We start from the raw sequence: 25,744 nt of genomic DNA on the forward strand, positions 1-25,744 counted from the left end.
CGTCAGCGCAGCTCTTCTCTCGTCCGTATCTATCACGTCGTACTTGTTGGATTATCTGCTCCTTTACCTTATCCGTCTGCTTTGAAGGTCGGCCAGAGCGAGGGGCGTCTTGTACGTGCTCTAGGAGGATCTTAAGAGGGAGAACGTTTGGCTCGAAACCAGCCTTAATAGCTCTACTATAGATACGATTAACCGTACGAGGATGAACACCAGTAAGTTCAGAGATCTGTGATGTAGACTTGCCAACAGAAGGTGACTTTAACGCCACAATTAAGGTGCGGGTGTAAGGATCAGTATTAGGAGACATTGTAACGATAGATACAGACAAATCGTACAGCTACTCAGCTCAAAGGTGGGAGTTGCGCCAAGAAGAGTTATGCCGAAGCGCCGAGATTAGCGTGGGACAAAACTTTTGTGAGGCACCTCCGTAGACTGATCTACTCTTTGCATGAAGCTTCTTCCCAAGGAGAATTTTTCCTTCTTATCTTTTTCTTTTCTTTTCTTTTCTTTTTTTCTTTCTTCGCTCACGCGCATCGACACTTTTCCTACGTAGACTTACGCAATCTAGCAACCATGCGTAGTTTCTCGCGACGGTGATTTGATTTGGAATCAATGAAAAACTCAAGCTATATGTCTTAAGATTAGAAATTCTGATTTTCTCTCTTTTCTCAAAGAACAGAGAATGCAGTGATACTGTCCTACTGCACCATAAGCACTGCACGGGCAACAGTAACGACGCCATCGCATAAGAACTGATGTGTATTTGCACCAAGCGCGATGCACCCCTTCCGCATGCAAGTCCGGTCGCTCACAAAGTGTGCCAGCCATGTCAACGCGGGAAACCCTGCAGTTCAACTGTACATATTTGCTGCTGTTGTTGGGGAAGGCGACGGAGATTGCGCAGTCCCCATGGCGTTACTTACTGTCGATTGGCTGCCCTCATTGCACCGAGCTGCTTGGTGCGAGCATTGTTGACCCGGGGAAACATGGGTCGGGAGGACGCGTGCATGCGCGCATGTCTTGGAGCAAGTCGTCATGAGAACTAGGTGGAAATAGGGGGGATTTGATGTTCGGGTTCTTAGGATGACTGTACATACGTGGTGTAGCAATGTCAACCTCTTTACTTGGTTATCTTGCGTCTTGGCTGCAGTACTGCATCGCCACACAGGTTTCAGGCGCAAAAACCTGCTTCGTGTGTACAATGGTTATGGGAGGAATTCGCGGTTTGAGACTCTACTGTCACAGCAGCAACAGCATTACACGTGAGCAGTTAGCATAGTACAGATGATCTGGACTAGTGAAGGACAAAAAGGAAAGGGTCTTGAAGAATGCGATATCTTAGTAATCCCGGCATCCCCTGTAACCGCGATTGCATATGCGATCCTTTTATAACAGGCAGCTAGCGCTGGCGTCATTGGTGCACAGGCAGTCGGATGCACGGCAAAATGAGTTTGACATACGGCGGGACAAAGACGGAGAGTTAGGACTTGTTTGTTTGCAAAGCAAGCCCGCCCCATTGTAAAACACCGTTTCTCTCCACATGCCAAGTATCGAGGCGTGGCGTGTTTTCTTTTCCAAGCGGAGATTAAAGTGGGGAGCGAGGTGAAAAGGGGATAAGGCGCTGTTGAGGGCGGACATGCTTGGCTGTGCGGCTTGCGTTGTCGCGTTTACCATGGTGTGCGACAGTCGGAGACGCATGTTGGCTGGTGGCTGCGAGTCATGGCAGGATTGTTGTTTGATGTTTGGCATGCCAGTTGGGGCGGCGGCGGCGGCGGTGGGGAGGGTGATGCCCATGTCTGGATCTGAGGCCCAGCCAGTGGCAGCCAGCGGACTCAACGATCATCTCCACTGCAAAAGTCGAGAGAGTCGAGAATAGTTACACGGTGGGTCGTGACGGTAGCCAGGGCTTGTGCAGTAACGCGTTTTGCCGTGTCGCAATCTTCAGGAGTTGAGTCACGCAGGCGGGCCAGGGCTGGAGATGCCGGTCATTGAGCCAAAAGCTTATCTCGCTATAGAAAAGCATGGCCCTGCAAATAGACTCGGCCGGTAACTCCTGGGATATTCCCGAGGGCCGTGGGATGCGTGCATGCGCTGCGGGGAGGGGAAAGGGCCTGAAGCAACGGCCGTGAATCAGGCACACCGGAGGCTGGCTGGATCGAGGTATAGAATCAATAGCCACTTGCTCCATTTGCTGATGTGGTGTTTATGGCCAATACATCCTTCGACGGGGGGGCATCTGTCATGCCAGGTGGGCGTGCGAGTGCGAGTAGTCGTTATCGGCGGTGCGCCCCTGGACGATATATACGAACTATAGGCATGCAGGGCGGAATGAGACTGAGGCGAGGTGTGCGTCATCGAGCAACGGGACGAGATGGATGGGAATTGGGCATGCTGGGTGTGGGTGAGACGGAAGCGGCTTGGCGGGCGACGTGATTGGCCCGTGGTTTGTATCGCAAGATGAAGGGCAGGCAACGCGGACATAATACGGGCTGGCTGCAGCACGCGCGCCTGGCCGGGCCCTCGCGCTCTCCTTCGCGCACTCTCTGCTTTGCCGCCGAGAAAAGTCTTCAGACGGGCCTCCAAGCCAAGCCAGGGGCGTCGGCGGAGCCAAGCAGACAGGAGTGGAGTTGGGTAGCATGCAGCGGGCGTGAATGGGCGGCTGCCCCTGTGCTGGGCAGGCTGCGGCTAGCGCACGCCAAATCAGACATCGTATAACCCCCCGGGACAATTCAACTCTCTTCTTGTGTGTGGACCTCTCTTAGTCTCGACAAGCTCTGCCCCAAGCCCCGTGGCGGCTGCGAGTCGGCCTCGGCGACTGTTGCCAATCCGCCCCGCCACGAGTCGATGGACACCTTATTACACCTGCTATTACAACGACTACGTACTATCCAGCTGCCCTCCATGGGCTTCACAACCTCATGCGCCAACCGTCACTCAGCCAGGCCACGCACCCCCCTACGCCTCGCCAAACACACACCCCGCGGTATCCAAAGACGAACTGCGCGGGGACCGACTTGGCCAAGGGCTTACAGTAAAATGAAGACCGACAGTGGGCAGGGCCGGGGTGAATCGCTCACTGTTTCGAGGCCGTGACGGTGATTTGGTCAGTCGGCGTCGTCACAGGCGAGGCAGGAAACACGCCTCCGCTCGACGCCTGAGGCGTCAAACGGCGTTTCAATACTATGCACCAAACAGCTTCCTTGCACACATGGCGCCCCAGGGCGGTGATAGTGCTGCTGTTCCTGCATGGCTGTCGCGCAACCCTGCTCACTGTATCGTCTCCCGAGGCGAAGCCGGTGCCGCGCATCCATGGCCGCCATGCCATGCCTGAAGCAGGGCGTCGGCCGCACGAACAGCTGCTTTTTCTGCCTCGCCGGCATCTAGACAAGTGCGTGCAGCAGCCAGCCGTCGGGGCGCTAGCCATGGCGCGAGTCGACATTGGTGCCACACCCCCAATGCCTCTTGTTGGCCGTCGATCATCTGCCCTTCATAAAGTACCCGTGCCTGCTCTCCGCCATGGCTTCTCTTGCTACCTTCGTCTGCCCGAACGCTAATCACCACCGCTTGTCCAGTGGTCGTCCTTCTTTTCTGTTCGCTACCTCTTTCAGTGCGTCGTCCTTCTCGATCGCCACGTTCCGCTCGCTCAGTTCCATATTCGAATCCCTATTTGGACATCTCCTATAATTTCTATAATTCGCATTCCAAGCCATGCGTTACTCGTTTGCTCTCGCTGCCGTTGCGGCCGTCACCCCCATTGTTAGCGCCCATGGAGCCGGTATCCCTAGCATTGTCGGTCTCGACCCAAAGGACGTCAGGGCGCGTGACCTGCTCTCCCGCACTGGAGCCCGATTCGCCGGAGTCCACGAGATCATGAGGCGCAAGCACCATGCCAAAGTTCAGAATGCCCGCCGCCAGGATGATCGCCAGTGCGGTGCCGGCATCGGCTCCTGCGCTGCTGGCGAGTGCTGCTCCAGTGCTGGCTGTATGTTTTGTCCATCTTGCACAGTGACGGCTTGACTAATCAAATCTAGACTGCGGAACGGATGGTGACTACTGCTTCTCCCCGGGTTGCGACTATGAGCATGGCCCCGCCTGCCCAGAGAACATCACCCCTGGAGGCACAAACACCTCTTCTATCGCCCGCACCAAGCTCGGCAACGTCGACTATGGCGGCAATGGCATCTACAGCTGTACCCAGCCAGGAACCGTTGCCCTCACCTACGACGATGGCCCACAGAAGGTTTTCACTAGCCACATTCTGGATGTCATGGCTACCTACAATGCCAAGGCTACCTTTTTCATTACTGGAAACAACATCAACAAGGGCCAGATTGACATTACTCCTGAATTCGTCTCCGTCATCAAGCGTATGGACTCCGAGGGCCACCAGATTGCCTCGCACACCTGGACTCACTTGGACCTGAGCGCCATTTCCAAGCAGGACCGCTACAACCAGATGATCAAGAACGAGATGGCTCTCCGCAACATTGTTGGCAAGATCCCCACCTACATGCGTCCTCCCTACTCTAGCTGCACTGCCGAGTCTGGCTGCGAGCAGGATCTGGCTGACCTTGGTTACCACGTCACCTACTTCGACTTGGACACTGTACGCTCAACTCACCAATACTCTTTCCCAGCAAACCACTGACTTTTTTAGGATGACTATGAGCATGATAGCCCTACTCTGATTCAATACTCCAAGGACGTTTTCAAGGGTAACGTCACCTCGACAACGCCTGCCAACGGCCAATGGCTCGAGATTGGCCACGACATCCACGAGCAGACTGCCATGAACCTGACCGCATACATGCTTTCCACCCTCACCCAGCTCGGCTACAAGGCTGTTACCGTTGGCGAGTGCCTTGGCGACCCTGTCTCAAACTGGTACCGCACTGCTGGAGGTGCTGGAACTGGCAACCAGGTACGTGCTCACTCTTTTGCCTGACCGGACACATCTTCTTTTTGCGGGAACCATTCCAAGTTCCAAGTCATACGCTCTCGTGTGCTTTCTTTTTCTTTTCTCTGGCCATGGGCCAGTCTAATTATCGAGTCTTGAAAAAAAAGAACTCAAAGGCCTCAAGCTCACCGAGGCCTTGAAAGACGCCGATGCGGCCATTTCGGGAAACGCCGCTAATACCGGCGCCATTACGTCCGACTCGGGGGGCTTCTTTTCTCCTTGCCCTTGGGCTATTCCTTTCTTTTGTGTCGGTCTGAGCGGTTGCTTCTTTTACTCTCTACAGTCGACTAACACATGCCCTCTCATAGCCCACTACCACAAAGCCCTCTACCCCTGCCGCTTCCACCCCTGCCTCGACTACTCCTAAGAAGGTATCCACCGATGCTACTTGCGGTGGAACTAAAGGATTGTAAGCTATCCCATCCCCCATTCGATCCCCCCATTCCCTCCTCCTAACACCTATCAGCACCTGTGCGGGCTCCACCTTTGGCAACTGCTGCAGCGTAAACGGCTGGTGCGGTAGCACTGCTGCCTACTGCGGTACCGGCTGTCAAACAGCTTTTGGTAACTGCGGCAGCAATGGTGCTGTCCCTTCCAAGGCCGCCACTCCTACGTCCTCCAAACCCGCCACTCCTACGACCTCCAAATCCGCCACTCACAAGCCCACCCCTTCTGCTGCCCTCAAGGTCTCCACCGACGCAACCTGCGGTGGAAAAACAGGCTTCACCTGCTCTGGTTCGACCTTTGGCAACTGCTGCAGTGTCAATGGCTGGTGTGGTAGCACAGCCGCTTATTGCGGTACTGGCTGCCAGTCCGCCTTTGGCAAGTGCACTTAAACCCCTTTTCGAGCCGACGCCCACCGTCCCCCTTCCTTCCTCACCGCCACCGCCATCATCCCGACAACAACGCTTTCCCAATCGTCTTCTGTAAGAGCTTGGATATCAGGAGAAGAGGAGGATGTAAATGTACAGAATCCTTGCATCCAGCCAAAGAGAGGGAGAGCGGCATATATTTCTGTTAACGACGTCATGAGGTAAAAGTAAAGCAAGAGCTTAGTTGTATAACCATAATCTTTTTTTTCGCGACTGTATAGCAAAGAAAGAAGGGATGTGTACTTGTTACAACAAGTTTCCTTCTTTTTCTACTTCTTCTTCTTCTTCTCTGCAGTCTTACTAGATTGCTTTTTTTCTTTCTTATAACGATGTAGAGGTATGAGTAGACAGAGCAAGAAAATCAAAGGATGTGTTGTCACGATGGTTGGCGGGCCACAGGACGAGAGAGAGAGAGGGTGAGGGTGGGCGTGTTGTGGCCCACCTACTATTATATATCCCAGGGCAACCCCAACCCTGCGTCACTCTGCAAGACGTAAAAAGAAAAGTAAATAACCATAATACTTCCTCAAAAATTTCAAATACTACTTTTTTTTCTTTCTTTCTCCAATTTCCCAAGCTACACTTCCCCAGCATGTTCCTTAAACACTACCTTTTTTTGCTTTCTCTTCGCTTGTATATATCATGGTTCTGCCAAAAAAAAAGCTTTTGACCGCACACCATTGTTGAGACATTCCCCTCCAAACTTGGACCTTCTGAATGGCCGGTCAATCCACCGATCCAGTGCTATGGTACCGTTGAGTCTGGGGACAATGCGAGACTCTCTCTCTCTCTTTCTCCCTTCCTGAGAGCTATCGTGTATCTGGGGCTGGGATAAAGCAAAAGGAAGCGAGGGAGGAAGAGGAGGAGGGGTTAAGCCAGGTGTAGTCTGTGTCTGTGTCTGTGTTTTTCACCTGTTCGCATGAGTAAAGTGAATTTGTTTTTTCTTCTGTTCAACTCGGGGGGTTTTTTTTGGTTTTCCCTTGATTCTCATTACGTGATGTGGTGCTATGTATGTAGGAACCTTGCTTGCTTGTTGTGTATATATATGCGTGCTCGCCGTTATTGATTGCGTAATGCAAGTGCTAGTTACTTTGATTCGTCGAGTTCATAATAACATCCTCTTTTTTTTTTCTTCTCACGTGGCGAAGTAAGGCAGCGCGTTAACTTGTTCAGGTGCATTTGTATGTGCCAGCTACCAGTCTTTACTCAGTTCATGAATGGAGTACGTTAGACAAGTAAATACCGGTATGTTAGAGACAAAAGATCAATCATGGAAGACGGGAATGATGCTGGCCAGCGTTTTTTTCATTCATTGGAGCGCGAGCGTTTATAAAAAGCAAACTAGGCTACTAAGGAGACAACATGACGGATTTTGCCTTTCCCATACTGACTTTTTTTTTCTCTCCAAGTCCTCAGCTTCACACATTGCAGGCTCAATCTGGACTCTTCACCTCCCTCCCTCCCCTTTCCCATATCCATCACCTACATCATTCCACCAGAACATGGATTTTCCATCAGTCACACTGGCAGTTTACTCCGCGGGGCAGATGTTGTTGTCGACCAAAAAGTCGTTGAGAGCATCGATGCAAGGAGCACAGGGGCAGATCTGAATAGGGTCAGCATTTCCCAATTCAACTTTTCTGTCTCCTACGGGAGAACAAATTTTCCTGTTCATCTTACCGAGGCAGCACCGCCAGAGACACAAGCAAGAGCTGGGCCCACGCCCGCCGGTCCAAGGGCAATGGAAGCTGCAATGCAAGCCGCAGCTCCGATGACAGCTGCACAGCCGAAAATGTCGCAGTCGGCCTGAGCAGCAAACTGAATGGCTTTGGTAGTAGCCTCGTTCTCGCGCCTGGCAAGCGCATTGGGAGAGGCGGCAGCGAGACCCATGAGGGCGGACACGGTGATAGTGGAGAAACGCATTTTTGAGGGTTTGAAAAAAAAGGTAATGTGATAGAGTCAATCAAGGAGGACTTGGTGCCAAAGAGCGAGTGCAAAGTGAAGCTGATGCTGGAGACTGATTGATATCTTGCTTTCTCCGCTGGCTTCCTGGGCTCTTTTATACACTTCTTGCCTTCTTGTCTCGAGCACAACTCTACCTTCTCCTTTCATCGTCCTTCCCACCCCCATACACCACCTCGAGCAGATACCGATCAGTCTTTCCATGCGCCCAGCTTCATACCACCTTAGCAATGCCCCGATCCGGGTCTCTCTGTCTTAGAGCTGGGGGGCCTCGCGAGAAGCTGTTGCCCCACTCTCCTTTGCCATGTTGCCCATCGATCACGACCGAGTGCTTCACACCATGGCGTTGCATGGCTTCGATCGGATATGCAGTCGAGTAGCAATGACGGTGGGAGTAAGCTGAGCGCATACGGCATGAAGGACTTTGTTGTCAAAGTGCCCGGATGAGACGCTCAAGACGACAAAAGTGTAGACGACGGTTAGCATGTAATCCAGTCTCGTGCGAGCGCCTCGCATGATTTGCTGTGCTACTAGTATTCGGATGCTTGGCATGGCGTTTCCAGTCAAGATCGGCCGGGGGTTACACCGCAGTTAATATGGCTATAATGAAAAAGGCTGACCCGGTCAGACTGCAGTGACTGCATGAAATATGTGTGGGGAGTTTCCGCTTATGTTGGTGAGAGGAATACCAAGCATCCCGAAGTGGTAACGGTTTTCCGAGACAGGACAAGATGACCGATGCAGATGCATCGAGGACTTCTGTTTGTGTCAACTGACTGTCGGCTCGTCCCGTTTGCCAGGGTGCTGGGGTTCTCGATACGATGGACGTGCTGATTATTACCTTGGTCGTCAGGCAAGCTGGAACTGTTGTTGGTGGCTTCAGCTTTGCCGTAGTAGGCCGGTATTTACTTGCCGACTGCTGTGTGGAATGAAAGACCTTCTCTCGCAAACCACCCTGTAAAGTCGAATCACTTCAAATTTGAGCCCAAGCACAGTCGATATATCGAGAAAGATGAGGGCAGGATAGAACTTGAACCGGGAACCGGAGGATTCTTACTGCGCGCCTAAGACTTGAATGAACTTCGGGTCATATGAAGCGAGATCTGGACAGGCTCAACACCAAACACACACACCCCAGTGGGGGCGAACACAAACTCTAGGTATAGCGTTGCGGGTATCACGTCCAGAGTCCCCGCAAAATCCAATGGAGCCAACAATTGCTGACTGTGACTGAACAGGCTCTGCAGGCTTATGCTGTGACATCACTCATGTGGGTGTATCCATTCCTACGCCTGGGCAGTCAGCATCTTTCAATGGGGTAAGATGGCATTTTGGAAGGAAGAAGAGCCATGGATGGGGATTTGCGAGGGTAATGCTGTACTATTGCGTGCATTGTATCTGTTGGAGACTCTAATTCCGCGGTGTGCTCCTGCAGTCCTCGTTTTCAACTCTCAAGTCCCTAAATCAGAGTGACCCAAGTAGGTTCTGATGCATATACTGATCAAGCCGGGCTCAGCAGAAATAAGGAAGCAGATGGGAAGGGAAGATTGCATAAAAAAGGGCAAGGAGATTTGCTGAGCCAGACAGTCACCGGATACGATTAGATAGATGCCCAGTCGGAATGGTGGGGCAAAAAGATAATTTACTCCGACATCAGACAAAGCAAAAAGAGATGCCCTCCGCCAGAATTGAACTGACGACCTCGTCATTACTAGTGACGCGCTCTACCACTGAGCTAGGAGGGCTTCGATGAATAAACAAGTTTTTGTGATGTTCATATACTCTTTGACACAGGATATAACGTCCGTTGACTGCCGCGCAGCTCCGTAGTGAAGCGAGCACGAGTGCGAGTGATGGCTGGATGGGCCGCAATACCCGCTGTCGATCGGCTCAGCCTCGGGTAATAATGTGGCATGGCGCGAAAAGGAGAGCGACGGCAGTTGCAAATCACAGAAACATTGAATGATCGGGGTGAATCGAGCGAGGAAGCTTGATGTCTCTCCTGTGGCAATACCTGCGTCATTCTGTCGCGCCTTGGTGCTGTCACGCCTGGTGCAACAAACAGGGGTAACCCTCTTGTTTGGGGCGGCCCCCCCTACTCCAATGCCACGCCGTCACGTTGCTACAGCACTGGTGGCTTGCGGGCTCGCTGGGCTGACTGTTTTGGCAGGCCTTGCAGCCTTGACACGTCTGTTTGCAGTACGTGTAAGCAGTAGCAGCGCAGCCCAGCGAGAAGGGGCGGATTCTCCGTTGGGCTTGTCCGAGAAAGACGGACGGAGTTTCGATGCCCGCGGTCCAGCGCCGCCACGCAGCGTCTCGGCTGCACCACGCCCGCGAGAAGTCGCCATCTGGCCAGCGCAGCGCATGAAGCGGGCGTCATGAGGAAACACGCTGTGCCTGTTGCACGTGGTTCAGCTGCGCGCATGTGTGGAGATGAGAATCCGGGGCCGAGTGACCACTTAATTAAGCGCATTCACATGCCACCGCGACTAGCCTGCCAAGGCACCAAATTAAGCACCTGGGCAATTGAGCCTCTCCCGCTGATCGCCTTCCCTTCCTCCTAACATCTTTTCAAACGCGCCCTTCTCACCACACCGCGACACTCCCACGAGCGTATGACTATTGCCAGGACCGCACGCCTGGCCTCGAACCCGACTATTTCCACTATTCCAACACGACCATCTATGGGCTCTGCTTCTCCCGCCGCGACTGCCTATTTGCCCACCGCCCAGCTCACCACAGTTGGCTTCTTCTTTCCATATAGCGCACTGAGCTTGGGTCTAGATAAGACGGACGCTTCCTTCGCGTCCCTGGTCCGACAAGTAGGGGTTGGCGTTCCGCCGTGAACCTCGGCGGCGGACATAGTCTGTGGGCTATCCAAGGCCGGAGTTGGATGTGCGCACTATCCCAACCCGAGGACAAGCAAGATGCTGATTGAAATGCGCAGAATCTAGGCGCATTTGGAAAGCCACATTACTGTATTATTTTACCACCACTGTCGGCACCATGGTTTTCGCATTCGACCAAGACGATGCGCAACTCTCGGGCCAGCCCCTCCAAAGCCCCGGGTTTGCCAGGGCCAGCGACGACATGTTCGCTTTGGAGGAAATGGACATGAGTCCTCCCAGAGTGCCCCTCCATGTCGGTACCCCGCCGATCAACATTGTTAGCCCCATGCCCAAGCGCAGTGCACAGCCCGGCCCTGAGGGCAAGCTGCAGGGACCCGACAAGCTGGACTTTGACGCCGTCATGAAAAAGGCCCAGAAGAACAAAAGGAAGAAGAAGAAGGGGCCTAATGCAGGTCTGCAGGCTGCCAACATTACCCGTGGTTTTCACACTCCCGCCACATCCGGAGGGGAAGAGTCCGACTACTCCATTACAAGCACGCCGCGCTTTGGGCCCGTTCGCTCAGGGCTCCCTAGTGTGACTAGCAGTCCTGCGCTGCGGCCCCAGTCTACCGCAGGTGGTATCAGCAACCTCAAAGTCCAGCTAGAAGCCCTGAATCTTGCCTCAAGGAGCGATTCTCCCATGAAGGACTTTCCTGGCAAAAGTGTCCCGATGAGCCGCGTTGCATCGCACCTGTCCAGCAACACGAGTGTGTCTGGCCGGGACAGCGACAGCGATCGCACGGAAATGGAGAGCTACGAGATTGATTTGAACGCCGAGGACTTCAGTGCCGATACCCTGTCTAAGACGTCGACTATGCTCAACAATGGCGCGGCGCGTAAGATGACGGCCGAGGACTTTGAGCCCTTGATGTGCCTTGGAAAAGGTAGCTATGGCACCGTTTTGCTCGTCAGGCAGCGTGCCACTGGACGCCTTTTTGCCCAGAAACAGTTTAAGAAGGCTTCCATTACGGTGCATAAGAAGCTCATTGAGCAGACCAAGACGGAGCGCAATGTTCTGGAGAGTGTGAACCGCTACCCGTTCATCGTCAACTTCTACTACGCCTTCCAGGACCAAGAGAAGTTGTATCTTATTCTCGAATATGCTCAAGGCGGCGAGCTGTTCCATCACCTCGCTGCTGAGCGCATGTTTTCCGAGGACGTGGCAGCGTTTTACATGGCTGAAATGGTACTTGCGCTCGACCATCTGCACCGTACCGTTGGCGTCATCTACCGTGATCTGAAGCCCGAAAATTGTCTCTTGGATGCTGAAGGTCACCTGCTTCTTACTGACTTTGGTCTCAGCAAAGTCACGCTCGACGAAGACAACCCGTGCCGCTCTTTTCTCGGCACCGTAGAGTACATGGCGCCTGAGGTAGTGCAGGGCCTCGAGTACGGCGCAGCAGTAGATTGGTGGTCTCTGGGCGCCCTTGGCTTCGACCTGTTGACCGGCTCGCCCCCTTTCACGGGCAACAACAACGCAAAGATCCAGGAGAAGATTGTAAAGCAGAAGCTCTCGCTCCCGTACTACCTCAGTCCCGACGCCAAGGATCTTCTGACGCGCCTCATGCGCAAAGACCCTAAGAAGCGCCTCGGCTTCAACATGTCCAAGGATCTCCAGACCATCAAGAAGCACCGGTTTTTCCGCAAGATCGACTGGAAGAAGCTCGAGGCGAGGGAGCTAGATCCTCCGATTCAGCCTCTCATTACGGACCCAGAATTGGCGGAGAACTTTGCCCAGGACTTTACCGATTTGCCGCTCAGCCCCGTGCTGACCAAGAAGTTTGATGAGTCGCTCTTTGAGAGTCAAAACAACAATCCGTTTGGCGGGTTCAGCTTTGTGGCTAGTCAGAGCTTGCTTGACGGTGGAGAGTGGGGGTACTAGACGAGTAAAGATTTTGGGGGCAGTGTCTTGTGGGCGAGAGTGTGTTGCTATTATTTCTTCTTTTAGATGTTCAGTTACTGAGTTTTGAGTTTTACAAGTCGTGTTTTACTGGTTTGGTAGTTTGGAAGACGCGCAGTAGAGGAAGAGGTATCGTTGCATGAATGTGAATCATCAAGTTCGAATTGAAGGCAAACTACGTGTATTTTATTGTTCGCGTTGAGCTAGCACACCCGATCCATCCCAAACTCCACGCTCGTGTCGTCGGTATCATGCGCAAGTATCCACGAATACTATCAACTAAATATAGTAGGGAATCATCAAGAAGGAAAAGAGGCCCTGATGTATCTCTCAAAAAACACATCTAGGAAGTAGGGGCGGGAGCAGTAGCAGGCTCTCCAGGCTTCTCGCTCAGAGGCTGGCTGGGCTTCTCGCTGCCCTCGGCCGTGGTAGTGGTGACGGCGCCAGCGGCAGCACCCTCCTGACCAGCTGCCTTTTGCTTCTTAAGGTTGGCCAAATGCCTTGCCTCGTTGTGGACATCCATGACTGTCTTGTTGCCCTGCTCGTAGAAAGCGCGGAGCTTCTGGCCGGTAGGCGTTGAGGCGGCCTTGTCAAAGTAGCTGGTCAGCGTGTTGAAGGCAGCGTAGCCCTTGTTGGTGACGCCGAGCTTCTGGTCCACGACCTGGGCCCTCTGGGTAGCCTGCGTCTTCTTGTCGAAAGTGTCGATAAACGTCTTGAACTTTGTGCTGTAGCCGTTCTGCTTGTCGGCGGCCAGCGCGCGCTCAATGGCCTTGTCTGAGATGGCGTAGCCGTGGGCGAGGTACTCGGCAACGATGCGTGCGCGGGGCTTCTGCTCCTGCTCAATGTGGTGCTCGCCGTCCTTGGCCTCTTCGGCCGAGGCTGCCTTGTCGCCAGCCAGCTCGTCTAGGCTCTTAGCCGCAGTGACGCGGATGGCGTTGGGGCCGAGGTGCGTGTTGTCGAGGAGGAGAGCCGTCTTTGCGGCCGCTTCCTTTTCAAAGGTAATCGAGGCCGAGTGGGTGTCGTCGCCCGCGGGCTTTACACTGAGCGACTGGATCTTTCCGCAGAAGCTGAAGAAGACCTTGATCTCCTCTTCGGTCGTCTTGGTGGAAATGTTCTCGACGTTGACGGTGGAAGCCATGGTGAAGGACGTATGCTGAAGATGCTGAAGCTGATGCTGAAGCTGAGGTTGATGTTGCTGGGTCTTGGGGTGTGGTATAGCAGCAGCCAAGTCCAGGCCAGGAGTATTTGTAGTAGCAATGAGGGGCGGGATGCCAGCTCAGGGAGGGGCGCAGCCCGACGACGCAAGGGCAATGACGCAGGTGGGGCGGTGCTAGTGGCGGTGGCGTATAGGCGTCTAAATGGCGCACCCACACCCACACCCGTCTATGCCTATGCCTATCCCCCGCGGCAACATCACGAAGCGCCGCCTTACGACGGCCTTTTCTTCATGTGAAACTGCACTGCCGCACGGCACGCCATCTTTCCCTGCATGTCTAGAGGCAAAGGCGCATCGTGGCAAGAGCGCTCCATGCATACGCGCGTAAAGATGCTCGCATGTAATCATGTCTGGAGCCGCAAAGCAGACACAGTCGCCCACATCTACATAAGCACGGCATTACTTGGAGAATCGCCGCCTTGCATAGTATGCACGCACAATGAGACAGCGATTCCATGGACAGCAAGCGAATTCACCAGTGTGGACGAGAATGCAGCTCGTCCTGGAGCTCCATTGCTCCATTGCTCCACCAAACCTCGGCATGAGCTAACGTCATAGCTCCGTTATTTCCAAAGCACCTGGCGTGAGCACCACCCATGGGCCCTCGGCTCTTGGAAACACCTTCTTCATCATATCAAAACCAGCAATGGCCTCCAGATTGATCTCCTCGTCTCCGCGAGCTGCGCAAGCGTGCCTCCGTCGCTCGCAGAACTTTGCGCCAGCCGTGTTGCGACCCGCACAGCGCCGCTACATCTCTGCATATGGCTACGAACAAGCAAAAGCCCTTACGTTTGCCGAATATGGAGATCCCCCAGCCGTACTCTCCCTGCATAGTCACTCTATATCACCGCCTCACAGCAACCTTATGACCCTACGATTCCTCGCGTCTCCCATCAACCCCGCCGACATCAACCAGATCCAAGGCGTTTACCCTTCAAAGCCTAGATTCACCACCGACCTGAGTACTCCGAACCCAATTGCCGTAGCGGGAAACGAGGGCGTCGCAGAAATCATTGCGTTAGGTGAGGGGGTGAAAAAGGAGGGTTTCAAAAAGGGCGACTGGGTGTTCATGAAAGGACCTGGCTTTGGAACATGGCGTACCCACGCAAGCGCCACAACCAACGACGTAGTGAAGCTCGACGACCAGATGCGCGAAGGTATCACCGCGATCCAGGCTGGCACTGTCTCCATTAACCCGTGCACCGCATACCGCATGCTCCGCGACTTCACCACCCTCTCCGAAGGCGACTGGTTCATACAAAACGGCGCAAACTCTGGTGTTGGCCGCGCAGCTATCCAGCTAGGCCGGAAGTGGGGCTACAAGAGCATCAACGTGATTCGAAGCCGTGACGACAAGAGCAAAGAAGAGGCTATGAAGAAGGAACTGCAAAATCTCGGCGCAGATGTTGTCATTACGGATGAAGAGCTGCAATCGCAAGGCATCAAAGATCAGGTCAAAGAATGGACGAATGGTGGCCGTTCACCTATTCGCCTAGCACTCAACTGCGTAAACGGAAAGGCAGCAATCGCAATGGCCAAACTGCTCTCTTCATCCGCGCATTACGTTACCTATGGCGCCATGTCCAAGCAGCCCTTGACCATTCCTGCATCCATGCTCATCTTCAAGGACATTCACTTCCATGGATTCTGGGTAAGCAGATGGGCCGAAAAGCATCCAGAAGAGAAGCAGAAGACTGTTGCCGATGTCCTGGATATGACGAGAAAGGGCGAGTTTAGAGATATGCCTGTGGACGAGATCAAGTGGGAGTGGGAAACAAAGGGCGAGGAATTGATTGCCAAGGTCAAGGACACGTTGGAGGGATACAGAGACGGCAAGGGCATTTTTGTATTTGGCAAGACATGAATGTGTAGTTGATATTGAATGATACTACAGCGATATCCGGCACTCTATGTACATCTTACTGCTTGTCTATTGCAAAAGCACTCTTGACCCATTATTCGGCAGCGGCGCTCTAAACAGCACAAACGGCCTCTTTCTGCGGTCCGTCCCTGGGTAAAACGACGAGCTAAACGCAAGCTGGTTGTCTGTGAAATAAAGGTACCCATCGCTTCCCACCGACACTGTGACATTGACGTTAGCCCACGCACATCAAGACTCGAAAAGACAGAAAGAATGAAAGCAAGAACTCACTCGTATCCACCCAACTAATCCTCGGATCCCTGACAAAAACACCCATGGAAGCATTCGCAGCATCATACACGCCAATCGCATTCTGCTCCATATTCCCCGCATATATCAACGCATTGGTATCCGTCTCAAACCCATCGCTAACGCCCCTCTCCCCACGCCGACTCAGCGCGGCGCGCGCCCTCAATTCAGAGCTCTGCCCGCGATCCCGCAGCCGCTCCGTCGGCACACTGTACAGCGCTCTGCCGCCAACGGGTCCAAAATACAGATCCGCGCCATCTGCCGTCAGCGCAATGCCATCGCTGCCAAGCGGGACTGTAGCCAGCGGCATCCCCGGACCAGGAATATAGTACAGCGGGTGCCCCCATACATACGGCACAAACCCCGGTTCCGCACGCGTCTCTGGGATACCGTCGAGATGCCGCCAGGAGTCATTTGTGCCCAGGTCCACGACCACGATGCCGTTGCGGCCTTCGCTCGAGGAATCGGTAATGTAGGCTACGCCTTTTCCAGACGCTGTTAATGGGGCCCGTAGGTCGAACCGCACGTCGTTGAGATACGATGTCGGGTATGCGACTGTAGGTGGGAAGACAATGGTTTGCATCACCGTGTTGGACGAGATGTCTACGCAGACGAGTTTCGCGCCGCCGGGAGATGCTGCGACGAGCACGCCATCCGGTGTGAGTGCGCGCCCTGTATCCAGGATCCAGAGCCGGTCCTGCGCGTCGAGAACAACGCTTTGCACGCCGAGTAGGTAGTCGGCGTAGTTTGCGCCTACGGGCGGCGACACGGTGTAGTTGATTGCGCCTGTGGGAGGGCTGTTGATTCCAGCATTTGGATATGGGATTTCGGTTCCGTTGGCGAGCAGCTCGGCGACGGCGTGCTTCTTGTTGCTATTGGTGCCTGTGTTGGTGTTGTTGGCATCGAGGCCTGAGGGGTAGTTTGAGAATTTCCGCCCGGTCTTGGACACGGTGATGCCTAGGCAGTGTTTAGCTGTGAAATTGTATTCTTCAAATCAATGTGGTAGGGTACCGGTTGGCCATTGGTCGTGGTATAGGTGCACAATTTCGAGTGATGGGCCTGCGATACCAGAGTCGGAGCGGAGTTGCTGTGCGTTTGAGAGCACAGCGAGCAATGCCGTTAGAATAGAGAGCGACAACATTGCTACAATGATCATGTATCGGCAGCTTGTGCAATCACGCCCGCCATTGTAAGTATAAATACCCCCGCATCTTGCACGTCAACTGCGAAAAGTGACCTCAGATGGCATTTGAGACATGGCCGGCATTCCACCAGTCTTCACGTCATGCACATGTCAGGTACGGGGCTGATCAACAATCATAGGCCATTTCATCTGCATTCGAGGCTGTGTCCAAGAGGAGCTACCTGCTTGCGGTTTAGATACTTCAACGGCTCACCCCGCTTTGTGATGCAGCATGACATTGGCGGTGGCGGCACGGCGCGAACAGGACTAGACGGGGGTGCCCGTTTTGGAACGGCAGCCGCAGTGCATTTAAACTTTTGGTGACGCTGAAGCAGTGCACAGCTGTTGCTCACTATCCAACCCAGCTCTTAATAACCTCCCTCAGAGATGTACTGTCCTGTTTACCACTCCATGTATGCGATTGCTCTGCATCTTCAGATTTTGGTGGTGCATCTACAGCCAACTTTGCAACCTTGAGTACTCCGTCATTGAACTCAATCTTGATATCCTTGTAAGACGGTGCACCTTTCTTTGCATCCTTGATTTGAATCGAGAGCCGCGCATCCTGGCTTCTGGCCTGCGCGCGTGAAGAGTAGTCGTTCTTGAGTAGTCTATGGGCAATGTGCAGCGAAAGGATCCAGTCCAGGTACGACTTTATTTCCTCGACAGTAGCAAACTTTTGCTGATGGAACAATCCAAGATCGGAGCTCAGGGTAGATGGAAGGGTCAGCCTGTGTTCAGTGCCGAAAGTCGGTTGGCCAATGATGGTACGTGTGGCAATGCTGAGAATTTCCGATTGCGCGCTGTGTGAAGTGGGAAGGGCCAAAGTAGCTGTTCCGTCAAATGGCTTCATGAAAATCTCAAAGAGCTGATCCGTAGCCGATAGTCCTTTTTTGGACGACGCTTCCAAGCTCCCAACGAGCTTTGCCCACGAAGTCTCACGTGTCGTGTCGAGTGTCACATCCAGACCGGCGCTGAGCAGCGTCTGAGCGACGGATGCGAGATAGGCGTAAAGCGAATCCACGCCCTCAATGTGGTGAAGTACCGCAAGAAGGGTGCGGAGTAAGGGTGGTGGCGGCTTTTCGCGTGTTCGTCCCGTCAGCGGAGGCGGGAGCTGCGATCTCCGGTAGAGACGCATACTATGCTCGTGGGCCAGTAGGAGGCGGAGCGCCTCGGCAATGTTTCTAGCGAGCCAATCGTGCTCGTGAGATTGGCTGCTCGGTATAGGGTCGTCTCGGGGTACGCAGTCGATGAGCAACTTTCGGCTTGGCGAGCTGCCCGTTTGAGGCACGTCGACATAAATGACAGAGTCCCGGAAGCTGACACCGTATGCTAACAATTGTCGCGTCTCCAGGCTCATCTCGTAATACAATTCCTCCTCGAGCAAAGAATCGCGCGCCAGCTGGATAGACTTTTCGAGCGATTGGCTGGCGAAATCTCCGCTAACGGGGAATTGGGACGTTCCTGTGATTTCGCCGTCGATACTGAGTCGGACACGGAGTATCTTTGGTTTCAGTGCGAGCGCTGGGTCCAGAATGATGCTGCCGTCTTTGTCCATCTGCAGAGGGGCAAAGCCACGGGCTTTGAAGTGGTCACTCGCTGGGCTCCTGTTAGCACAGATACAGCTTATTGCATGGACAAACGCTACCTTCTGGTAGTCCGTAGCGCACAGCGAAGGGCGCATGACGCACGTTTTGGCGCAGGCGCTGGATGGGCCAGCCCTTGTCCGAGATGGAGACAATCTCGTGCCAGTACTTTGTCTCTCGCCGGATTTCCTTCTCCAAGTGTTTTGCGGCCTTGAGTATGTCGTCGACGGATGAGTCGAGCGCGTCCATGCGTGCGCCTTGGGCGACCACCTCCTGTCTGGCCTCGACGTCCTGCAGTCTCTGCTGCTCTTCGGGCTTGCGGATGCGGTGCTCGTGGTTCTCCCTGCTCATGCCAAACGACCCCAGAGGGATGCCCTGGTTCAGGCCCTGTTCGCGAAAGGTGGGGCTGAAGAAGTTGAGGCTGCGCTTGTTGGGGTCTTGGGAGAGCACGAGAGAGACAAGGTCGAGCGCATTGGTGGCGGCAAACTTGGCCCATCTGCCTGTCGTCAGCTGCCGCGTCGTGGGCGTGGATATGCGCGGTCGACCTACTCCAAGTGGCTGTACATGTCCTGGCCAGCTTTGAACACCTTGTCAATCTGCTCCTGGCGCGACGGCGCGTCCTTGTCCTTGTCCTTTTCCTTTTCGTGCTCGCCGTGCTTGGCTGCATGGTCGGCACCGTCGGGCACGTCTTTGCCCGCGTCAATGTCTTCCTGCAGCGACTGCTCGGTGATGTTGCGCAGGTGGCCGCGCTCGCTCGCCAGCTGCTCGATCTTGAGCAGCAGGTCGTCCTGGGTCAGCTCGTCCTTGTCGGAAGCGGGCCATGGGCGCAGGGCGACGTTGTTCAGCGGATCCATGGCGGCGAGGGGCCGGACAGAGGTTGAGGTTGAGGTTGAGGTGCAGTGGTTTGTCGGGCGTGGTGGGCCCTTGCATAAAGTCGGAGCTCTCAGTAGCAGTAGCGGCCGTTGCTAAGTAGTAGATCCCCCGCTTACCGAGTGTACAGCAGTGGTGGGTAGGCCTCCCTTTGGACACGGAACCACGGGGCCTTTTGCGTTGCATCCGGCATCTGGGCGGGCGGGCTGGCAGCAATTGGATCCGGCGCCGCCATGTACACAGCGTCTGGGTAGGTCTATGTAGTGCGCCCTTGTGCGGGGACGCGGCAGCGTCACATGTGCATGGACTCTGCCCTCTCCGGCCACTAGCGGCGGACTCCGATAAGCTTGGACATACATACAGCCTCAACCACATTGCCAACAGCTGCCAGCTCGTCGTCTCCTTCTCTCCTATTTCCTCGCGTGGACCCCTTTAGGCTCAATCAACATGACGACAAGATACCGTGTAGAGTGTAAGTATTGGCGCTCCCGACGCCCATGCCAGCTCCTGCACAGCGACCACCATGCTGACCTAATGACGTCTGTTTGTAGATGCTCTCAAGGTGGGTGGATGCCGTGTGGTCAATTCGACATGTAGCAATGTACCGCTGACGCATTGGAAAGACGCATCGAAGGGATCAGCTTGTGAGTGTGGCATTGTCCATTCCCCGCTTTCGCTAACACCAGTGCCAGATTGAATGGATCAAGGTAACACCAAGTGCGCATAGAGAGTTGCAGTGGCCAGTTCTCATGAGAAGCAGGGTCTTCTAGCTGTTCCTTTTGTGCTGCACTCGCATCCCACGGCCGTGTTTGAGCCCGACGGCGAATCGGTTGAACACCAAGCCAACATTGCCCAGCGGCGGTATGCCGAGATTCTGCGCGATGTCGAGGAGATTATCAATGATCACAGTGAGTGACTGCAATACACGTTTGGTTGGAAATTGAAGGGTTTGTTTACTGACATGTCACAGTTCAGCACCAAAAGGACAACAAGCCAGACCGATCGAAACTGAAGCTCCTTGTTCCGTCCGTGGCAAACTTCTTTACGCCACTCGCACTGCACGACGCCTTTGTATGGCAAGACCAACGGCGCTTCATCAGCCACCGGCGCTTCGTGCCGCCTTCTTTCAACGACGTCCGTCTGGTTCTCAACACGGCGCAGGTAATGAGTCTTATCCGCAGCGGCCCACTGGAGCTCGTGACGTTTGACGGAGATGTTACGTTGTACGACGACGGAAAAAACCTCGAGCCAGAAAACCCAATCATTCCCAAGATTCTGCAGCTGATGCGGCGCGGATCCAAGATTGGCATTGTCACAGCCGCTGGGTACACGGAAGCGAAGCCATATTACGGAAGGCTGCACGGGCTGCTCGATGCCATTCAGGCGTCTGACCTACCTCGCGAGGCTCGGCAGAACCTGCTCATTATGGGTGGCGAGAGCAACTTTTGCTTCAAGTTTGACGAAAACAGCCCGGTTCTGCTGCGGCTGGTGCCGAGAGAAGAGTGGCTGCTGGAAGAGATGGTTTTGTGGCACGAGTCAGATATCAAGGAGCTCCTGGATCTTGCCGAGGCGTCTCTGCGGGACACGATCAGAAACTTCCGCATGGAGGCCAACGTGGTGCGCAAGGAGCGGGCGGTGGGGATTGTGCCCAAGGCAGGATACAAGTTTTGCCGCGAGACGCTCGAGGAGACGGTCTTGATTGTGCAGAAGATACTGGTATGGGGAGGGGATGCGGATGCGGCGAGTGGGATTCGCATGCTGACAGCAGTGTAGGAAATTTCCGAGGTGGGCCAGCGGCTGCCGTTCTGTGCGTTCAACGGTATGTCCCCAGGCCGCGGCCCGGCGCAGGGTGTTGCTAACCACAAGGCAGGGGGAAACGACGTATTTGTGGATATCGGCGACAAGTCGTGGGGGGTGTTGGCGTGTCAGCGGATTTTTGGAGGGATTGCAGGCAGCAAGACGCTGCACGTGGGCGACCAGTTCCTCAGCGCGGGGGCCAACGACTTCAAGGCGCGGCTGGCGTGCACGACGGCGTGGATTGCGAACCCGCTGGAGACGTGCCAGCTGCTGGACGAGATTAGCGAGCTGGACGAGATTCACCAGCGCAAGACGCGATAGCGGAGTGTAGTGTATGCATGGACATGGCAGTAGTTGGTACATGGATTGTGCATGGCCACGGCAATGACATCAGCACAGTTCCGAAGCTAGAGCTGGGCGGGCTAGAGGCAGAAAATTGATATTGCCATGGCAGAGTCCGAGTTGGTGCACCCTGTCGTGATGGCGTGGCGGGCATGTAGCGACGAGGTCAGCATGTAACGTAGAGACGCGTCCAGGCGGTAGAAACGAGGTCAGCATGTAGAGGCGCGGCAAGGCTATTTTTTTCCTGGTTGGGGTGCATGCAGGCGTGGGCGTGGGCGTGGGCGGCCCTGGCTGGGCGGCCGGCTATACCTGGCCGCTATAAGACGCCCCACCGCGTATTCTGGGTGTGGTTCGGGCAGGCCACGCTACATGCTGCGCCCATATGTACATACATACTACTTACACGGCCATACACATGTATATAGACGGACAGATGTGTCCACTCCACGTACACATGCGCGCGCACTATGCATCGCGGTGCGTGCATGGCGTCGCTCCATTGCGACCTTGTGCGTGCCTGGACGGTCCGAGGCGTCGGTTGCGTCGTCGGCCTGGCCATACACACACACACGCTTGGGCTGCGCCGCTGGGCCCCCCGGCCGCCATGCACGCCCTCCTGAAGCTCCCGTCCGCCGGCGCCGTTTGCCCTGGCGGTATGCTGCTGGTCGTGCTGGTCGTGCTGCTTCTTGCTGGGCCTGCTGCTCCTTCACCCTGCCTAGTGCCGCCCGACCCTCCTCGTCGACTGCTGCTGCTGCTGCTCCCCCACAGCACTCTCTCTCGCTCTCTCTGCCTCTGCTCCCTCACTCCACAACAAGCCCTCCCGCCGCCCGCCGCCCGCGACGCGCCCCAACCACACCCACACCCACATACACATACACACACATACACACACGCTCACTTCGCCATGTCGTCGAGCAAGTTCTCGTACAAGCCATTGACGCTGACCCCCATCAACTTCTCCCTCACCGAGGGCACCTCGATACCCGCGCCCCTCGACAGCCCCCCCGACACGCCTCGCCCCCCGACGCCTGGACGCGGCCCGCTCTCGTCGCATCCCACGCCCAAGTCGCCCGACTCACCGCCCCAGAGAGACTCGCCCCAGAGAGACTCGCCCGAGAGAGACTCGCCGCCGCCTGAAAAGCCCTTGGACGACGCGCCCTCGCCCGATGTCCACACGCGACCCGGCCGCACAAGCGACGCCGCCAGCAGCACCATCTCGCCCGCCAGTCCTACCGGCAAGCGCCCGGCCTCTGTTCGCAAGTTCCTAGGCATTCGCACCCTCTCCTCTTCAGACAGCCTCAAGTCGGACCGCCCGGGCTCGCCTGCCACCATCAACAGCCAGGCCCCCAGCCTAAACAGGAGGAAGAGCGGCAGCTGGTTTGGCAAGCGCAAGACCTTCATTGCTGGCCCCGTCCCTGAAGGCCACGTGGACCCGCCTGCCTACGCCGCCGCTCGCACCGTCTCCCAGCCACAGCCTGCACCGCCCTCGCGCAAGTCAAACGACCCCCCGCCGCCAGCCCTGCCTGGCCTGAGCTCCTTTGGCCTCAGCGAGGACTCGCTCAGCCTCAGCGCCGACGAGCTCTTCAAGAACATTGGCAAGAACGACGACCTCTACAAGTCGACTTCAAAGCCCAATGGAAACTCCACTCATGGCAAGTCGACAAAATGGGAGCTCTAGGAAAAATTAATAATACCCATGCTGGCACAAGACCCACCGTGGTACGAGGTATGGGGAAAGAGTCAAGGAGAAAAGAGTCATGTCCATGAACGCATTCTTAACGCGATCTTCCAGTTTATTTGTTTGTTTGTTTTTCTGACTGCTTATCTTTTTTGCTTTTTTTAACGCCCCCATCTTCACCACATACATATTAAACTGCACCACCACCACCACTACCCCCCGCCCCCTTTCACGACATCCCAAGGCCACAGGTTGGAACGTTTTTTGTTTTATTTGCTTCGAACATCTGTGGCGTCAATCTTCTCGTTTTTTTTATTCCTTCTTTTGGCTTGCATGTGTATGTGTTGTGTATAGTTAGTAGACCTACTATGCCACACAACGCACAAACAATCACGATACCCCCTCAGTCGATAACCGGTATAGCAAATGGAACACAAGAAAGAGAGAGAGAGAGAGAGAGAGAGAGAGAGAGAGAGAGAAAGAGACAGGAACGTGGCGTCGTCGTCGTCGTCGTCGTCATCGTCGTCGAGGGCACAGCAAAAGAAAGTGGAAAGACCAGGAATAAGAAGACGATATACTTTATTTTATGCACAACGGGAGGAGGGAAGCAAAGGAAACATTTTTTTTATTATTCAATGCAATTCACTTCTTCAGGTCCCTACTTGGGCTTGCTGCTTCTTTATTCTCGTTTTCTCTCATATCATTCTCTATTTACGGCGAAAAGCACATTTCCACTATTGCGTGTAATGAGTGAACCGTTATTATACCTAGTAGCCATAAATCATATAATACTAACTACCCTACCACATCTCCTAAACACATAAACTACTTGTTTGGTTATCCCTTCGTTGCTTCGCCAGTTCGGTTCCCTTTAGCTCTCCCTTCTTACCTTTTTTTTCTTTTTTACTTCTTCCCGTCCTCCGGTCCCAAACTTTTGCCCCTCAACCCACGTGTCTACCAACCACGATTTACCCCTAAACTAACTAACGAACGAGCCGCGCCATATCCCGTCCCTTGGTACCCTAGCCCCCACCATTCCCGTTATTTTTCCTTCCTTCCTTTCTAGGCGTAGTTTCTAGTCCCCCTCCGTTCATATATCTATCTATCTATCCCGTCGTCCTCTTGTTTTGAAATCCCCATCCTTTTTCTCTCTCTATCCCTCTATTCCACCATCTCTAACATTACCATTACCTTATTTCCTTTGTTGTTGCTACTGCTGTTTCACGCGATAGCTTCAGCTTGACCTCTAGCTTCACTCACTCACACATACATGCACACGACTATCGTTTCGTTGAATCGTGCGACACACACACACACACATTATCCATTCATCCACCCATTCACCCATTCACCCATCTTACAACCTAAATTCTACCTTAGCCCTACCTCCTTCCACCCTTCTATCCTTTCCTGTTTTCCTCACATCCCACCCCCCACCACCATATCACATCCCATCACAAAACAACAACAACAACAACAACAATCCGCCTACGCACGTATCCCCGTTTTCCACGCGTGATATCATCCTACGCATATATGCATATCATACACACATAACACTCGATGATACACGTTTCACAAGTGCAAGCATCCTTAGTCTATACCATCAATCCCAGTTCCTTAATAACACACTTACCCATATACACAGACACAGACACTAAACTCTATTCAAAAGGAACATGGGAGAGCAAAAAACCAATTGTAGATCATACTATACTATCCTGGTTCAATTAATGTTATAGTATGCTTTCTATCTATCCATCTATCCATCTATCTATATTAATATTAACAACAACACATAGTTATAGTAAACATGATAAACAGGTAAAAACATCATTCCTTATCATTATCATTATTACTAATCTTCTTGTTTCAATCTTCAAATACCCATCCTTGTTCTCGATCCATCATCATGCCCCATGATATTATCCTCGCATAAATCCCGACCCTCGAAATAGCAAATCATACACATTCTAGACAAACAAAAGAACAATAAAGAGAGAGAGAGAGAGAAAGACAATCCTGGAAAGAAAGAACAAGCGAGGGCGACAAAAGTGTGTATGTGTGTGTGTGTGTGTGAATAACGTACAACACTACCGCCAAACTTCAACTGCTTCGAAAAAAAAACTCTTACAAAAATGACAGCTATCTCACCAGCACAACGAGTATACGAGAAAAAAAGAGAATAGAAAGCAATTGTTGCCCACTCGCGGAATCGAACCGCGGATCTTCGCATTTCATAGATGATTACGAGTGCGACGCTGTACCACTAAGCCAAGCGGGCTGTTATTGCTTTGATGGAACAACTCATTTGCCGCATAAA

General features: G+C 53.9%; 9 protein-coding genes and 2 non-coding genes across 11 annotated transcripts; 5 read left to right on the forward strand and 6 right to left on the reverse strand.

Moving 5' to 3' along the window:
• Nucleotides 1-3,574: 3,574 nt before the first annotated feature.
• On the forward strand, nt 3,575-5,793 carry SETTUDRAFT_180985 (carbohydrate esterase family 4 protein; the record flags this gene model as incomplete). Its single annotated transcript, XM_008031639.1, has 5 exons — nt 3,575-3,982; nt 4,032-4,606; nt 4,658-4,921; nt 5,266-5,366; nt 5,424-5,793. The coding sequence occupies exons 1-5, from the start codon at nt 3,709-3,711 to the stop codon at nt 5,791-5,793; spliced, it is 1,584 nt and encodes a 527-aa protein (XP_008029830.1). The 5' UTR covers nt 3,575-3,708.
• A 1,567-nt stretch (nt 5,794-7,360) lies between these two features.
• Nucleotides 7,361-7,752, reverse strand: SETTUDRAFT_22798 (uncharacterized protein; the record flags this gene model as incomplete). The annotated part of the gene is made up of 2 exons (XM_008031197.1): nt 7,361-7,435; nt 7,510-7,752. The coding sequence occupies 2 exons, from the start codon at nt 7,750-7,752 to the stop codon at nt 7,361-7,363; spliced, it is 318 nt and encodes a 105-aa protein (XP_008029388.1).
• A 1,712-nt stretch (nt 7,753-9,464) lies between these two features.
• On the reverse strand, nt 9,465-9,536 carry SETTUDRAFT_t62. The gene has a single exon. It is a non-coding gene; the product is annotated as a tRNA-Thr (tRNA).
• Nucleotides 9,537-10,797: 1,261 nt separating this feature from the next.
• On the forward strand, nt 10,798-12,561 carry SETTUDRAFT_156500 (uncharacterized protein; the record flags this gene model as incomplete). The annotated part of the gene is made up of 1 exon (XM_008031640.1): nt 10,798-12,561. The coding sequence occupies one exon, from the start codon at nt 10,798-10,800 to the stop codon at nt 12,559-12,561; it is 1,764 nt and encodes a 587-aa protein (XP_008029831.1).
• Nucleotides 12,562-12,922: 361 nt separating this feature from the next.
• On the reverse strand, nt 12,923-13,717 carry SETTUDRAFT_96759 (uncharacterized protein; the record flags this gene model as incomplete). The annotated part of the gene is made up of 1 exon (XM_008031641.1): nt 12,923-13,717. One exon carries the CDS (start codon nt 13,715-13,717, stop codon nt 12,923-12,925), a length of 795 nt encoding a protein of 264 aa, XP_008029832.1.
• Nucleotides 13,718-14,441: 724 nt separating this feature from the next.
• On the forward strand, nt 14,442-15,699 carry SETTUDRAFT_121332 (uncharacterized protein; the record flags this gene model as incomplete). The annotated part of the gene is made up of 1 exon (XM_008031642.1): nt 14,442-15,699. The coding sequence occupies one exon, from the start codon at nt 14,442-14,444 to the stop codon at nt 15,657-15,659; it is 1,218 nt and encodes a 405-aa protein (XP_008029833.1). The 3' UTR covers nt 15,660-15,699.
• Nucleotides 15,700-15,725: 26 nt separating this feature from the next.
• On the reverse strand, nt 15,726-17,106 carry SETTUDRAFT_96229 (uncharacterized protein; the record flags this gene model as incomplete). Its single annotated transcript, XM_008031643.1, has 3 exons — nt 15,726-15,877; nt 15,948-16,922; nt 16,977-17,106. 3 exons carry the CDS (start codon nt 17,104-17,106, stop codon nt 15,726-15,728), a joined length of 1,257 nt encoding a protein of 418 aa, XP_008029834.1.
• A 182-nt stretch (nt 17,107-17,288) lies between these two features.
• On the reverse strand, nt 17,289-19,635 carry SETTUDRAFT_165223 (uncharacterized protein). Its single transcript, XM_008031644.1, has 3 exons — nt 19,284-19,635; nt 18,797-19,230; nt 17,289-18,747 (listed from the first exon to the last, which is right to left on the reverse strand). Exons 1-3 carry the CDS (start codon nt 19,586-19,588, stop codon nt 17,501-17,503), a joined length of 1,986 nt encoding a protein of 661 aa, XP_008029835.1. The 5' UTR covers nt 19,589-19,635; the 3' UTR covers nt 17,289-17,500.
• A 376-nt stretch (nt 19,636-20,011) lies between these two features.
• On the forward strand, nt 20,012-21,976 carry SETTUDRAFT_165225 (uncharacterized protein). Its single transcript, XM_008031645.1, has 8 exons — nt 20,012-20,076; nt 20,156-20,166; nt 20,228-20,248; nt 20,297-20,311; nt 20,365-20,512; nt 20,575-21,320; nt 21,378-21,423; nt 21,475-21,976. Exons 1-8 carry the CDS (start codon nt 20,052-20,054, stop codon nt 21,720-21,722), a joined length of 1,260 nt encoding a protein of 419 aa, XP_008029836.1. The 5' UTR covers nt 20,012-20,051; the 3' UTR covers nt 21,723-21,976.
• Nucleotides 21,977-22,613: 637 nt separating this feature from the next.
• On the forward strand, nt 22,614-23,823 carry SETTUDRAFT_121340 (uncharacterized protein). The gene has a single exon (XM_008031646.1). It carries the CDS (start codon nt 22,648-22,650, stop codon nt 23,419-23,421), a length of 774 nt encoding a protein of 257 aa, XP_008029837.1. The 5' UTR covers nt 22,614-22,647; the 3' UTR covers nt 23,422-23,823.
• Nucleotides 23,824-25,621: 1,798 nt separating this feature from the next.
• SETTUDRAFT_t61 lies at nt 25,622-25,705 on the reverse strand. The gene has a single exon. It is a non-coding gene; the product is annotated as a tRNA-Thr (tRNA).
• Nucleotides 25,706-25,744: the final 39 nt, after the last annotated feature.

The sequence above is a fragment of the Exserohilum turcica genome, assembly GCF_000359705.1.
Source record: "Exserohilum turcica Et28A unplaced genomic scaffold SETTUscaffold_6, whole genome shotgun sequence".
Classification (NCBI taxonomy): domain Eukaryota; kingdom Fungi; phylum Ascomycota; class Dothideomycetes; order Pleosporales; family Pleosporaceae; genus Exserohilum; species Exserohilum turcicum.